This window comes from Nylanderia fulva, unplaced genomic scaffold, assembly GCF_048542155.1.
Source record: "Nylanderia fulva isolate GAGA-0341 unplaced genomic scaffold, ASM4854215v1 Scaffold14, whole genome shotgun sequence".
Lineage (NCBI taxonomy): Eukaryota > Metazoa > Arthropoda > Insecta > Hymenoptera > Formicidae > Nylanderia > Nylanderia fulva.
Window position 1 is genome coordinate 6,107,244 of NW_028189622.1, and position 15,795 is coordinate 6,123,038.

The 15,795-nt window shown below is 34.0% G+C and overlaps 1 protein-coding gene across 1 annotated transcript; it reads right to left on the minus strand.

The window, feature by feature from the left end:
* Positions 1-13,507: 13,507 nt before the first annotated feature.
* Positions 13,508-15,147, minus strand: LOC146724304 (uncharacterized). The gene is made up of 3 exons (XM_085480266.1): positions 15,060-15,147; positions 14,111-14,585; positions 13,508-14,009 (listed from the first exon to the last, which is right to left on the minus strand). Exons 1-3 carry the CDS (start codon positions 15,145-15,147, stop codon positions 13,589-13,591), a joined length of 984 nt encoding a protein of 327 aa, XP_085336392.1. The 3' UTR covers positions 13,508-13,588.
* Between the last annotated feature and the right edge of the window lie 648 nt (positions 15,148-15,795).

Below are 15,795 nucleotides of genomic sequence, written 5' to 3' on the forward strand. Positions count from 1 at the left end.
AATTACAGAAACAAAATTGACAAGAATCAAAGTTCGATATGCTCACGAATATGTATGTACATATATATATAAATTTGCAAATTAGCAAAATTATGTTGACCGTGTTTCGCGGTATAAGGTCCGAATTGAGACTGATTTTTCTCTCCGAGCGATTAAAAATGCATCCCAATTTCTGGGGAATCTCCACTTTTGAGAGTACAATAACGCCCTGGCGTTAAGGCTCGCGGAATAATCCGTGAGAAAAGATGGCGTCTTTCATCGTGCCACGTCGTTCTCTCGTAAAAGTCAATCCTGCTGTATAAAGTAGAGCAGGATTTTCCTCTTGGGCAACTACGACGAGAACTCCACTCGGAAGCCTGGAGAGGGATCCCTTAACGCGCGGTTAGACGACCGCTCGTATATATTGACCCGTAGGCTTAATCTTCTTAAGAAGAACCTGCCAAGGTTGTGAGGTATATAACGTGAATGCGCTCCGAGCACTTTGCGCCGCGGCGGAATTTTTCGCTCGTTTTTACATGTACATTATGTGCACGATGTAAAAATTAATATCATGTATATTTTATGAAACGGAGTATAAGTCTCAGAAGGACCTTTTTATATACAATTGCATCGAACCATTTTTATCTCGGTATAAGAGAATCTGAAAGTACAAGTATTAACTTTTATTTTCATACATTAAAGTTTATAAAAAAATAAGGAAGAGAGAAAATAAATTTAACAATTACAATTTTTCTCCCTACGTAAACATCAAGATGTAAAAAATGATCTAATTTCTATTTCATCATATAAATGCAATTATGCAATAGATGCTGTTAATTTCAATTTTGAAATTGATTTTTAAATCGGTGCTTTTAAATATCGCAGTTGTTTCAGACTAAAACATATACAATTGCATCGAACCATTTTTATCTCAATATAAGAAAATCTCAAAGTAGAAATATTAATTTTTATTTTCATACATTAAAATCTATAAAAAAATAAGGGAGAGAAAAAATGAATAAATTCTTAACAGCAATTAAAATGTTTCTTCCTACGTAAATATCAAGATATAAAAAAATGATTTAATTTTTATTTTATTATATGAATGCAATTATGCAATAGATGCTGTTAATTTCAATTTTAGAATTATTCGATTTTCAAATCGGCGCTTTGAAATATCGCGTAGTTATTTGAGGCTAAAACATTTGATTCTTCAGCTCTGTATACAGTTATTCGACTTATAAGTCAAGATTCACAAATGTTTATCGGTTTGCCTCTAATCTTCTCTCGGAGAAAACTAATCAAGCATTTCAATTTGTATTGAAGTGAGACGAGTGCGAATGCTCATCTGCTATTTTACATGGTATCCCGAATACGCAACGGACTTCTCTCCGGCAGTTGTTGCGCGCGATTCGCAATTTACCGGACCCGCTTCATGCTGAACATCCGGGTGGAAAAATGCGCGAGCCTCAGTGAAATCGAACGAAACGTTTCTCGCTGGGGCAATTGCGAGATGCACGACTTGAAAGCCTGCGAGGATCTTTAACGCGCGGTTAGAGAAGAATGCACATACCTAGCAGACGAGGATAATCGATGGGAGCACCTAGCAGATTACGTTCGGAAATTCACGGGAAAAGCGGGATTGGAGCAGCCGTCGCTTCCGTTGGAAGAGAAGCGTATCTTAAGAGTCGGAGGGCCTGCCCTTGTTTCTCTCTTCTGTCTCTTAACAGCTCATTAACCACGTTCAGCCTCAACCGAGCTCTCTATGCATAAACTGCGCTGGCCTTCGAGGCACGCAGAGTCCTCGACCTCTGTAGATTCCTCGGATAAAGCGGCGTGTATCTGAAGTCGCTTTGTTACCCTTTAACAGGAAGCGACGAAAATCTTAATGAAAAAGTCAATTACTTAAATGAAGTTATGAAAGTTACTTCCTGAATGAGGTACAATGTTCTATTCCAGAAAATAATTATGTATCAAACGTCGAGTTAAATGATGATAAAAAATTTACATTCGTGATCTTTTTATAATTATTATCTTGCAGTATGGGTTGAATATATGCTGATTATAAGATAGTTTCTTTTTTTCCCGTGTGACCGTGAAAATTCAAAGCCAAACATCATTTGTGTCATACGTGCGCGTAATAATATTATTAAAGAAAGTAGGCATAGGAAACTTTCAACAGAAAATATCTATCCAAATCTTACATGACACTGTTACATTATTCCAATAATTTTAATTGCATTACATAAGCAAGGAGAACAACGCATTGAAAACAATGTGAGACTTATTCGATCTACAAAGTTGATAATAAAATAGGAGCAAATTTATTACGAGGAAGGTTCATTAAAATTATTAGATTCTTCGATTAAGAGTTGTATGTAAACAATTAATTATATTTTGCACCGTTATGCATAGTGAGAGATGAATAGGAAGATTGAAGATTGAATGGAGTAGAGAGCAAAAAGTTTGTGATTTAGAGAAAGTTCAATAATTCATAAATATAATATTAAAATATTGTAAAAAAATCGCAGGAAATATTTAAGATATATAAAAAGGAGTGATCGATAGTTCAATTTATAATGCTATAGGTTTAATTTCTAACTTTAATGGACGAATATCTTTAGATCATATATTTATATAGATTTATGTGACTACCTTGTAAAATGTGCAATATCGGTTACGAAGGAGGACAACGACGTAAAAGAACGCCGATGAATAAGGGCTAAAGTAATGGGCGAGGGAGTGTATGGTCACGCGATTCTCTCGATTGCGTCAGAAAGCATTTTCTCTAAAGATTACGAGGCAGTCTTTTACAAAACTATCAATTACATTTTCAAGTAGCTTCGTCGACGTATTCATTTTGTCATGAAATATCAGCGCCACTATTTAGTTCACGTATTAAAAATCATATATAATACACTGTAAAAAAATATGTAATATATTACATAAAAATATGTAAAATTACATAAATAATAAGTGTAAAAATTACACGATAAATAATAAAAATGTTTACCTTTTTATTATTTATCGTGTAATTTTACATTTATTATTTATGTAATTTTACATATTTTTAATGTAATTTTACAAAATTTTTTTACAGTGTAGCATATTTTTTATTACGCATTTTTTCCAATATATTATACTTCTTAATTTAATATTTATTGAAAATGAAAAAACGCCTGATTATTAATAAATACATTATTAATATTTTATATATAAGCTGTAATAAAGAGAGAGACATTGCAGTCGCAGTTAAATATTTTTTTACGTACATAAGAATCATAACATGTGAAAATGGGGTTATAATTTATACGCCTACACAAATGGAATATTCTATTAGCGCATTGTAATTAAAGCTAAATTTCGACAGCGATTGATTGCATCAATAACACCGACTATCGAACCCTGCTAAATCCACGCCGGATGTCTGTCAGATAGGATCTTACAGTGAAATTAATTTAATAATTATCCGCCCCCTCGGGGCATCCTTCCGCCGTACAATTTTCATTTTAACGAATTACATTCGCGTCGGATAAAACTAAAAGCGACCGCGTGAGTCTCTCGCTGGTAAGTAACTTATAATTAAATCACGCCCACCGCCTCATCTTCCTTTATTATTTCTGCACACGTCAATACCCGACATTTGCCGGATACGCTCCCGAAGAAGTTTTCGCCTGAAATAATTAGAGGAGATAGTTTAGCTCGAAATAGTTTAGTATTCTAATACTTCTAGAGTAGCGGGGTCTATCTTTCACACACAAATTTAATCAGTTTGAAACAATCATTTATTTTACAGATAAAAAATTTGTGCAAACTAGAATTTCCCTTACTTTTAGAATACTATTATATTATTAATAAACTCATAATATTATACATATACGTTTAGTGTAATGTTGATAATAAGTTATAATGGTGTTTTAATTCAATGAAAAAAGTATATAGTGTTAACGCATTTTTTCCCAACGATTTGTACACCTGAACGGTTTCATGGTCATTTGCTGAACTCTTCTACGGTTCGATGAACTCTGATCTCTTGTTTTCTTTGTTATTTTCCGCTAATTTCATTATTAGTGAAAAACTGGCGGATGCTTCGATCAACTTATTGGCAAAATTTCAAAGTGCGAAAGAGTTGCGTTTTTGAAAGAATTATTCCTGAAAAAAGTAGGGCAATAATGATGAAAGCTTATATGATATGGAGAATGTTATTCTCTTTGATAGGAAAATTCATCTGTTAATATGTAGATAGATGGGTAGATAAGATTGATGAACAGATCGCGCGAAGCCGACAGTTAGATCGCTAATTCTCGCACCGCTAGATAATTCATATAGATAGAGAAACGTCGATATAATATGGATCAATCCCGCTCGAATAATTATACTCGTCGGCTGAAAAAAAAAAAATGTATATCCTATAGAAGCGTAACAATAGTCATCACGCGCACAAACACCAGAGCACTTTTGTATGTGCACGTAATGAATTTGGTTTTTTTCCGAAGATTCATCGTGATGATGCGGATTAGAATTATTGACGTATAAAATAAGCACCATTTTTTTGCAATCGATTAAACGTACATAAAATATATGGCAGGTATAAGTAGATACTTATGACCCAGAAAGAATGTTCTCTGGCTAATAAAGATGTGAACAATTACACATATGAATTATACAGTTATTTATATTTACATATAAATAAAATTGAAGAATTATATGGTAGAAGTGTAATTTATACTAAGGATGTCTAATTTTCTTCTCTTCTTTCATCTTCTTTTGCGAAGAATCACTTTTCTTGAACTTCATGCAATAATTGCCGATGATTAGAGAGAAGTGCGAGATGATCAAAATTGCAGTTATATTTATTATCATGGTTACTCTTTATTATTTCGCCGATATTTCTTTATAATTGTAGTTTGTCATACATCGCGAATGCATTGATAAATAATTTTAAATCAAAGTTTTTTTCCAGTTACAACAGATTTAATTTAATTATAGATAATTGCGGCTTGTTCAAAGCGATCGATTGTATACACAATGGTTATCAAAGTACGCACAGAGGCTTTAGAAGTAATAGCTATAAAAAATGCTCATGAATGATGCAAGAATTATATTACATCCGATCTATCGTGAACATAAAATCCCGAGCTATTAATTAGCAGATTGGGGAATCGGCATAATTTTGAGGAGATAGGTTTCTGATAATAGTTTATAGTATTATATACATTCTAGAATCACACTATGTATATGTTGCATCTTACGGTAACATAATTAAAATTAAGACGCCGTTATGCACAACGGTGCATTTTAATCGAAAGAAGATCAATAAGAATCGACATATGGAGGAATGTGTATGAAAATGATCGTTGCACTAATCTTTACTCTTGAAAGTTGGCAGATGCCTATCAAAACGTTCGCGTATATTGACAACCCATCTTTGGTCAGTCAACGATAAATTGTTAATTACACCATGTATTGATTGATCTGATGGAGCTAATCCATCCAAATTTAAATAACGCACAGAGCAAATTACCTGAAAAATACTTTACTTGATTTGATATTAATTATGACAAAGGTAGAAAAAATAATATTTTTTCAAAACACATTTAAAGATTCGCTGGTTTTTTTATAGATAGCTAATTATGAGTGTTCAAAGTAAGTACAGAAAAAAAATTAAAAAATTATTAATATTATTAAGCAAATAAATGATAACATATTTATTATCTAATTGTAAGTAGAAACTCGTCAAAATGTACGATGAAGAAAAGTTTGTTTTATAACTGCAGGATTTAAAACACTAAATGCACTTTCTGAATTTTACCTACAAATAATATTTTATTTGTAGGTCGCCAAAGAGACTGCACGTTCAATTCCATTCCGAGTTCGTTGATCTAAGAAGGGCGACCCTGACGATCGGGGTCGTCGCGGTGTAACAATAAGTTTGAAATCGCATTGAGCGCAGGTCACCCGATCGCGTCGATTTGTTCTTGCTCGTTTTCTTCGTCGACCCACCGGTGTCATCTCACGCTCCGACACTCTGCGGTCACTCAATCGTCACGATCCACGAGATGCTTTATACGAAAGCCAGATCGCTCCAATAAAATATTTCTGCTTAATGAGCCGTCTTTTTACATCAAATTGTCGCAAAAGTTGTCTCGCGTTGCCTTTTAATTACGAGAAATGTTCTGGCAATTTCTTCATTTAATTTATGCGAAGCTAAGTAATTGTCCAGGCAAACAATACGAAAAAAGCGATCGCAGTAAGAGATTGGAATTGTGCTTCAACGTCAATTCCATTTTCTATATCCAAGTTTCTGTATCTCGAAGGAAAAATTATAAGCAAACACGTTGCATAAAATTACACTGATTTATCTAGCAGAATATTTTAAGACTATGAGAAGAATGAACATCTTGATATATCTTATCGAATAGTTTAGAGACGAAATACAATGCTAACGCGTAATGGCTCGAAACTAATCTATTAAACATGCATGCGTTTCACATATTATATATACTTATATAGTAATTGAAGTTAATGAGGATGCTCAAAACACAGTACCGCAATGATTGCACCCAATTATCGTTAATTGTCAAGATTCGAGCTCTCGCTCATCGCGGAGGTGTAACCCCCAAGCTGTTAATTTTATAATCATTACTTTCATAAGCTGTTATTTCCTCTCTTTATGTGTGTTTTGTCGTGCTAATAAGGAATTCTTTATCATTTCATTTATCATACAGCAATTGACAGCTTAAACGTTAACTAATCCGGACAACTTGAATTTTTCACATTTCTACATTTAAGTTGTTTTATCAAATATTATATATTAATTTTATATGACAATGATCTCCTTATATATCTACTAAGATATTAAAAAATTAACAAAAACAATAAAAATTGTATATATCAAAGTTTCCATTTCGCACGAAGCGCAAACTTTCTCACCGCAGAAACATTAATACGAGCTTTCGCTTTTATACTCGTACCCTACTTATTTGTAGGAGAATTGTAGTGTCATCGGGAAGATCATCGGGTCGAAGGTGCGCAATGTGTGTGCTCTTCAATTAACCCTTCGTCGCGTATCGATAGTTCCGCTCGGATTCACGCGAACAATCGTGATCGTATTTTCGCTACGCTGTCGACGTAGCATGATTCGCTGCTTCCCAACGATTCTGTGCGATCCAGCGTATCGACTGGCAATGAGAATTGTTCAAGGACACCAGCTGAGCCTGAATATCAAGCCTCTTGTATACGGTGACAATGTCCCGCCGGTTGTACTCCAGTTGTCTCATCATGCTACAGAGTATAACAATTACTCTATTATAGTCCTCGAGACGATGTAAAAGGAAGATTAAACCTGAAGGGGGTGGGTGCTATTAATATTTTGTACGAAGCTAACTGCACGAGGTTTCTGCACACGAAGACAAATAGTACGCAAGTTCTGATTTTCTCCGATGATATTAAATCAGAGAGATACTTGTATCGGAGGATGAATGTCTTTCTTGTATGAAGAAGGATGTTTTTATTGATAATTATATGTAATTACATGTACGTTATAATATGCCGAGTGATAGTCGATTGGAAGAAAATATCACTTGAGATGAAAAATTAGAGAGAAAGAGAGAGAGAGACTATAATACAAAAAATTATAACGGAATGTTTTATGCGTATGATAATAATTTCAAATAATGTTATTATATCATTAAATTAACAAACCCCGCTCGTTACAAGATATATAAACTATTTTAACGGGATTATGTATGAATGACTGATTTTAATCTACGACAGCCTGTCATTTGTTGGTATTTTTCAGCTGTTCTGCGGTGCCTGCGTAATTAATTTTTGCTATATTAGAAGCAACCACACAAGATGTAGTAAATAAGTTGCCTCGTGTATATAAATCCCACTTATCTCTCGACCAGATTTTTTAACTGGACGCAAACTGTCGTCAGGTGTCCAATTAATAATCACATTTTTGCTAGTTAAAATACTTCCAAGCGCTCGAGTTCATGAACGAAAAAAAAAAGAGAGAAGACATAAACGTTACGCAATTATAAAGCTACGTGGGGGCTCGTTACGTCTACGACTGGAAGCAACGGTGCTTGGTAACCTTGAACCAATTATGTATACTAATTATTTCGTAAGCCGGCCGTTTTGCATTTCGACGAGGCTGCCGAGGCTGAAGAATTTTACGCTTTTACGCTTAACCGTACGATGCCTCGTAAATAATGGCGTAGTAAGTAAGGCGCAATTATCTACGCGGATCGCGGGTAAGTTAACGAAACTGCACTCAGAGAAGATACACCCCACCGGTCGCTCTTCGTTATTACGTAAAATAACATGTCTTTTTATGATACGTAAAAGTTTGCGAAACGCCAATTTCGCATAAATTTAACGCTCTTACCAAGAAAATTGTACGAAATAAATTTCTAATTTTCTCACCACAATGCGTACGAAAAGATGTAGCTTTCTAAATTCCTCGTAATACGAATAAGTAGCTCCAATTAAAATTTAAAAACACAGTTTCTACTTTATGTTGATAATCGTATACATATATATATATATATATATATATATTTAGGGGTGGTCGTTAAATTGAACATTATGTTGGATGGTCATAAATCAGCTCCAAATGTAGAAAAAATAATTCTCTAATTTTTTCAGATTTTTATTTTCAGCCTTGAGTCTCCCTGTTTACACGTGTTATGTTATATTCTTATATCAGTTCATTTATTTATTCATTTATATGTTATTTAAATATTATTTATATTATATTTTTAAATTTATATTTTATTAACACCACGAGTCGTGGGTGTTTGTAATTCAGTTAATTATTTTTTATCCATTTTTCAAATATATAACGACGTATTTCAAACTATTTACAACAAAAATTGATGACAGAAGCAGCTGCAGAACTGTGGTATTAATAAAATTATTAATAAAATTACATGCCAACAGGGAGACTCAGGACTCAAAATAAAAATCTGAAAAAATTAGAGATTTTTTTTTTTCTACATTTAGAGCTGATTTACCATTCAACATTAAAATTCTGAAAAAACCTATATAACGACCACGCTAATATATATGTATTGTATATATATATATATATATATACATATACTCGAAGTACCGAATAACATGTTTTACTCGACGTACGCATCATCTCTTTGCGAGATGACATCATCGCGAGCGCGGTATCCAGGAATTTAATCAGATACATATCGCTATTTGCATTCTCTCTTCATCTCTAAACGCTAGATCTACGCGTCCGTTAGCTTCTCTAACAAAAGAAACGTCTCTCGGGTTCCGCAACTCCGGGCGGATTCAGCTCCGGTTCTCGGCCGATCCACTACAGATAAGAGCCGTCATATTCATCCGTATATCCACGACGACGTGTCGACGACAGGAGAAAACTGTCTCTCCACTCCGCATAAATCATCGCAAATTCTCGCGCGCGTCCCTCGGGACAAACCGGGCCGATTAGTCGACACTGAAAGTTGCCGAGCGGTACTTGAAGCGTTTAACGGTGTCTCTCGCAATTAAGTCTGCCAAGTAAGTGCACGCATACGCGTGACACGACTCGCTTGTGTTTGCCCGTACACGACAATTACCCTTCAAATTGCCCTTTGCCGCAGCGAACTCGCGGAGAGAAGAAAGTTCAGGATGACATGCTTCTTCCTCTTTTCTGTCTTTTTTCCCGTCTCTCTTTCTCTCGATCGTCGAGGATTTCCCTGTTACCTCATGGCCGGTCGATTATACGGGATAAGCGTGAGAAGAAATGCCTCACTCTACGCGGGATGTGTTGTATCCCTAATACAGTGGTACACTGAGATTTAGATATCGCGCCGACGGCTGAACGGGTTAATTACCGAGCTTACCGAACGCTCTTCATTCCCGTGGACTTCCTCCATTCTCCAAGTGTATTAGCGGATTTGCAACGCACGGATATCGGGACGGGGACGCCTCTAATTACGTAATTATAATTGGAAATTGATCAATCTCTCGATTAAGAATGCGTCTACGTAAGTAACATACGCAAGTACTGTTATGGAAGAGGCTTCAGCTTATCAATAAGTCATAGACGCATTATATATATATATATCGTAGTGCTGACTATAAGAAAAAATAATTAGTAATTATTTAATTATTTAACAAATAATTAGTAATTGTTTAATTTTATAGTTAACGTGAATGTGGATAACTAATGTATATAGATGTGTATTAATTTTTAAAAATGAATTAGATACAATGAGAATACGAGTAAATAATTACGCACGTTTCTCGTATAAAATATAGTGGCACTATGTAAAAAGAGAGCGCTATTTTTAAGCTTCTTACTATTTATTTTCTTATAAATAAAATAATTACGTGTATCTCCCAATTTTTAAGGAATATTCTCATATTTGTCGCTTTATATAAAATCGACCTATTTAAACGACATAGTTCATTGAAAGGATGTTAGCTTCCAACAAGATGTTAACACTCTGATCTTTACGCGTAGATAATCAAGTTATCTCGCATAACGGCTTTAATTTCTCAGCTCGTATCGCGACAGCATATTCGTATGGCATGTTGCAATAAAGTCACGCGACTGCAAACCTAATTACACGAATAAACTTGCAGGTAGCATAATGCGTTTAATACATGTTAAATGCTGAAGACCAAAAAATATACAATTATTTTATTTTAACATTTTTATTTTAAATATTCTTTTATGATTCAAATATCGTCAAAAAATCTCAATATTTGTAATTACCTAGTAATTATCTACAAATTTAATTTGTTTTTAAATTTTTACAATTTTATAAATTTTTATTCTTGTGCCATCTTATGATAGTTTGAAGTCTCGCATTCCTTGAAGTTTTAATGGATATACAATATAGCATGCATGCAGTGTTGTATTTAGATGATTTTAAAATTAGCTAGATAATTTTGTTTTAAATATATCTAAATAAAAAATAAAATTACAAAGCGATTTATCTAGATAATTTCCAGATAATATTACTTTTATGACCGCTTATATAAATTATAAAAAAATGTAAATTATAAAAGAGAGATACATCAAAATATTTTATTCATATTTTTATTTATAAGATTATCGCTTACTACTTAAGTTCTACTACTTAAGTATTTTTATGCGCTATGATTCTAAACTAAATTATCTGAAAAATTATTCTAGACAATTTAATAAAGATAACACTTTTCCATCTAAGCAGCTTATAATACATATTTTTATTATCCACATAAAGATAAGATTTAAAAATTTTATCTAGATGACTTATCGGCTACACAATTTTATTTAGATAACAGTAGACACTGCGTGCATGCCGACAAAAGAATCGTGTGTCATGCTGAAACTTCCTGACCGTAACTTCTGTATGATCCGCGAAGAACGAAGCTAGACTTCCCTATCTGCTCGCTCGAAGAAAGATCATTGAACCGCGGAACGTCGTTATACATCTACCGCTGCAGAAGCATGCAGAATACAGACGGACGATAATTAGTCTCCTGAATCTATCTGCGGTGATATAGATTTGTCGACGTGCATAACGGAGCCGCGGATTCCGCAGCATCGGTAAGTAACGACCGGCAACTCTTCCCACGAAGAATTCGATCGGACACGCCTGTCCCGCCGGGATGAAAGAAGGACCTTCTCCTCCATAAATATAGCGACAGTATATAGGCAGCACGACGACGTTGCAACGTCCCTCGTCGTCCATCGTTCTTGGACTTACCTATATATAAGAGCGGTAATGTCCCTTAAGGGAATGCTGCCGTAGTTCTGTTTTTACCGACTTTAAGTTAAGTTAGGTTTACTTTTTATTGAATATACATTTTTTAAATCTCATTTTTATTACTTCTATACTATTCTTTCATGTCATCTTTATTGGGAGCGCTATATTTTGTGCACAAATAAACTGCAGAACTTTTGTATTAGATAAGTATTGTTATGAGCTGATGCAAGAGGCCGATGAAAAACTGTAATTTTTTTAACTTTTATTGTTTTTTTATACGAAATTACAACGTTTAACAGGTTTACTTTTTATTGAATATACATTTTTTAAATCTCATTTTTATTACTTCTATACTATTCTTTCATGTCATCTTTATTGGGAGCGCCATATTTTGTGCACAAATAAACTGCAGAATTTTTGTATTAGATTAGTATTGTTATGAGCTGATGCAAGAAGCCGATGAAAAACTGTAATTTTTTTAACTTTTATTGTTTTTTTATACGAAATTACAACGTTTAACAGGTTTACTTTTTATTAAATATACATTTTTTAAATCTCATTTTTATTACTTCTATACTATTCTTTCATGTCATCTTTAGTGGGAGCGCCATATTTTGTGCACAAATAAACTGCAGAATTTTTGTATTAGATTAGTATTGTTATGAGCTGATGCAAGAAGCCGATGAAAAACTGTAATTTTTTTAACTTTCATTGTTTTTTTATACGAAATTACAACGTTTAACAGGTTTACTTTTTATTGAATATACATTTTTAAATCTCATTTTTATTACTTCTATACTATTCTTTCATGTCATCTTTATTGGGAGCGCCATATTTTGTGCACAAATAAACTGCAGAACTTTTGTATTAGATAAGTATTGTTATGAGCTGATGCAAGGAGGCCGATAAAAAACTGTAATTTTTTAAATTTTTATTGTTTTTTTATACGAAATTACAAATTACGTTCTCCGTTCATTATTATCAATACTTTAATTGTGGAGAAGGATTTTTCAATCTGTGTAGCCAATAAAAAGAGAAAAGCTCTTGAATTCAAAGTCGATAAAACAGTGGTCAGCATCGCCTTAAGAAGTCGGATTCACGAAAGTGATTATGTAAAGCAGCATCTGAATCGCAGATTCGAAATTATCTCCGTACCCTAGGTCAGGCTCGCGGCCACGCATTTATGGGCACAAGACCCTTGTCGTTCCTATCCACATAATGATAAAGATCGAGAGTGCACATTCTCTGTAGAATACGTGCTCCTCCGTGGATCACGTGCAAAAGAAGCACCGGGATCATTGCGATATTGCATGATCTATGACTGTTAAGAGAGTATAAAATACTGCTAATATAAGCTGGAGCTTGTAATGTAACGAGAAGGAGGATGTCGCACACTGTGATTTCGCGATTTCTCTGATTTGGAGCGGTGAGATAACGAGATAAATCATTTGCGAGCATGTCTGAGAATTTCTAGTCCTCCATTATTAACCTTTGGAGGGCCGGAAGATGTCATATAATGATATCATCATTCTGCTTCAAGTTTTGTCAGATTACGTCATATTAGGTCATGGTATTTACGGTACAAAAATAAGCCTTGCAATAAGATTTCGTATGATTATTTGACAAATCTAAATTTATTTTATTCTTATAAACAATATTATCTTATAAAATATATAATGTTATCTTATAAAATAAATTTTAATATTTTTATTTATTTTTTGGTTAAAAATGAATTTTATATAGACGTATCTCTCAAATATAAAAGTTTAGATTACTTACAAAGATATAATAAATATATTCGGTTTCCTTTGTATCTTCATATCTTTTCGTACTAAAATAAGTTATATATTTTTCAGAATACAATTTATAAAATATATATTTTGGCTTCACGATCTCTCTTCGGAATCTATATTTAAGTAGGATTTCGTAGCGTCTTGACAGGTCAAATCATTCGAATCTTCTGTTATAACAGATTCTGTTTCATTACTTATTTCGATATAATTGCATCGACGATAATCGCGATTCAGATGGAAATTGTGTTTGAAATTTTCGAAGGCTGTCCAGAGCTCCGCGATCTTTTGATCCATCCGTTTTACCAGATCATTACGATGCTGTTGAACTTCGAGTTTAACGGCATGCTCTATCTTATGTAGGAACTTAGCATTATCCTCATGTAGCATTGTCATTTCGGAACTGTTTGATTTGCAAGATTCGTCTTGTTTATGCACAGCCGCATCGTTGTATGATTTATACGCTTCGCGTTTTTCTCTTCCAACTTTCGAATTCATTGCATTTTGCATTTTAAACCTACGACGCAAAATTATATATGTATATTCGGATGACAGTATAAAATTGTATAAAAATATAATGTCACATAGAAAATACGACAGCTAAATATTATTAATTACCACGCTCGAAAATGATCGCAAAGTTCCATCAAACTACTCTCATGTAGATTAATGACGTCCTCCTCAAGTCGTTTTTCCCACACATCGATTTGTCTTCGAAAGTCCAAGTAAGACTTCACGCTTCGTTTCTCTAAAGTCTCCAGGTATCTCTGAATATTATCGTACACTTTCCTCGTGCTTTCCATCTCGTCGTGTAATCTCCTCCTCTCCGCCAATTGCCATCTAACAATTTGAGAAGCGATCCTCTTTTCGTGGTCATCCCGCCAAGTCAGCAGATCTCTGTGAAGAATTTCGCATTTCTCATAACTCTGGCATTTCTGCGGACTCTGATGCCTCTTCAGGACGACGATCTCCCTCTCTGCCTGGGACAATCTGCGCTTAAGCTGTTCCACGGTGGTCTTCAAGGACTTGTCACGGAGACCAGTTTCCGCCTCGTCATTGTCGCCGGAAGCTTCCGCCTCTGGAACGCACATTCCTATGTAATACAACAGATACATGTATTCCGTTTATTTATGGTTTATTTATTAAATATTAATGGAAGAAAATATAAAATAGTAATAGAGGAAAATATTTTTTCCACGCGCTTTATATGTATATAATACTTTAAATTAGTTTCGAATTATATCTTTCTTTTCTCTTCTCTTGTTTTTATTCTTTGTCTTTATACTACATCGGGAATCTCTCATACGCGGCTTTATTCTTTAAAAATCCTTTTACAGAATTTCCAAAACGTGATGAAACCTTTAACGAATGTGTCCGGTCTGAAGCAACAATAGCTGCCTTTGACTCTTTTAAGTTGATAATAATCTGGCTTTATTCCTTCGTCCCCGGAGCTGCTGTCCGCTATCAAATTATCCAGCTTATATTTTAAAGTGTCAAATATATATATATCAGTTTGTCATCGAATCTGATTTTCAAAAATTTGCACAACGTGTTACCTCGTTATTACCTTCCATTTTTCTCAATTCTTTATAGGGAGATCTTATCATTTTATAGCCTCTTTCTTCCGGTTCGTTGAAATTGTTAGATTGAAACATCGCTTTAAAACATGGCATAGATTCGGATTCCTCTTCAATAGGTGATAAGCTACGAGCTTCTTCAAAATTTTTCTCGCTTCTGTGCACATTTCCCATACTACTTTTTATACATTTGTCGACATCTACATACATATATAAAATCAAGAGATTTGAAAATTTGATATGTATATTTCTCAAAAAGTATCTTTACACTTAACACACATATTAACTGCTTTATTATAATATTCCATTAATGTTTTCATAAACAAATTAATTTTATGTTACACGTATGAATTGTAATTAATTGTAATTATATGCATTAGAGAAAAGTGATGTTAAAATGTGTGTTAAAATGTGATATTAACTATTTTATATTTTCGTCCTCCTAAAAATCATATATTTTCAAGAAAGAGCAACTAACTCTTAACTGCTGTCATTGTTGCCTTCAAAAGATCGTTTTCTCCTATATTTGACAGCAGAAATTCTCTCTCGTTCTCTTGACTTTCCTCGGTTTATTCACACTGTGTTCACACATCAAGATGGTGAACGGGGAAGAGGAATCCACCTTTTTCCTTCAGCGTCCTTTGGATTGCTCAATCGCGAGAAATAGAAAAAAAACAGAGTAGGTACGGTACAACGGTAGACGGAACAAGAACGAGTTTAATGGCA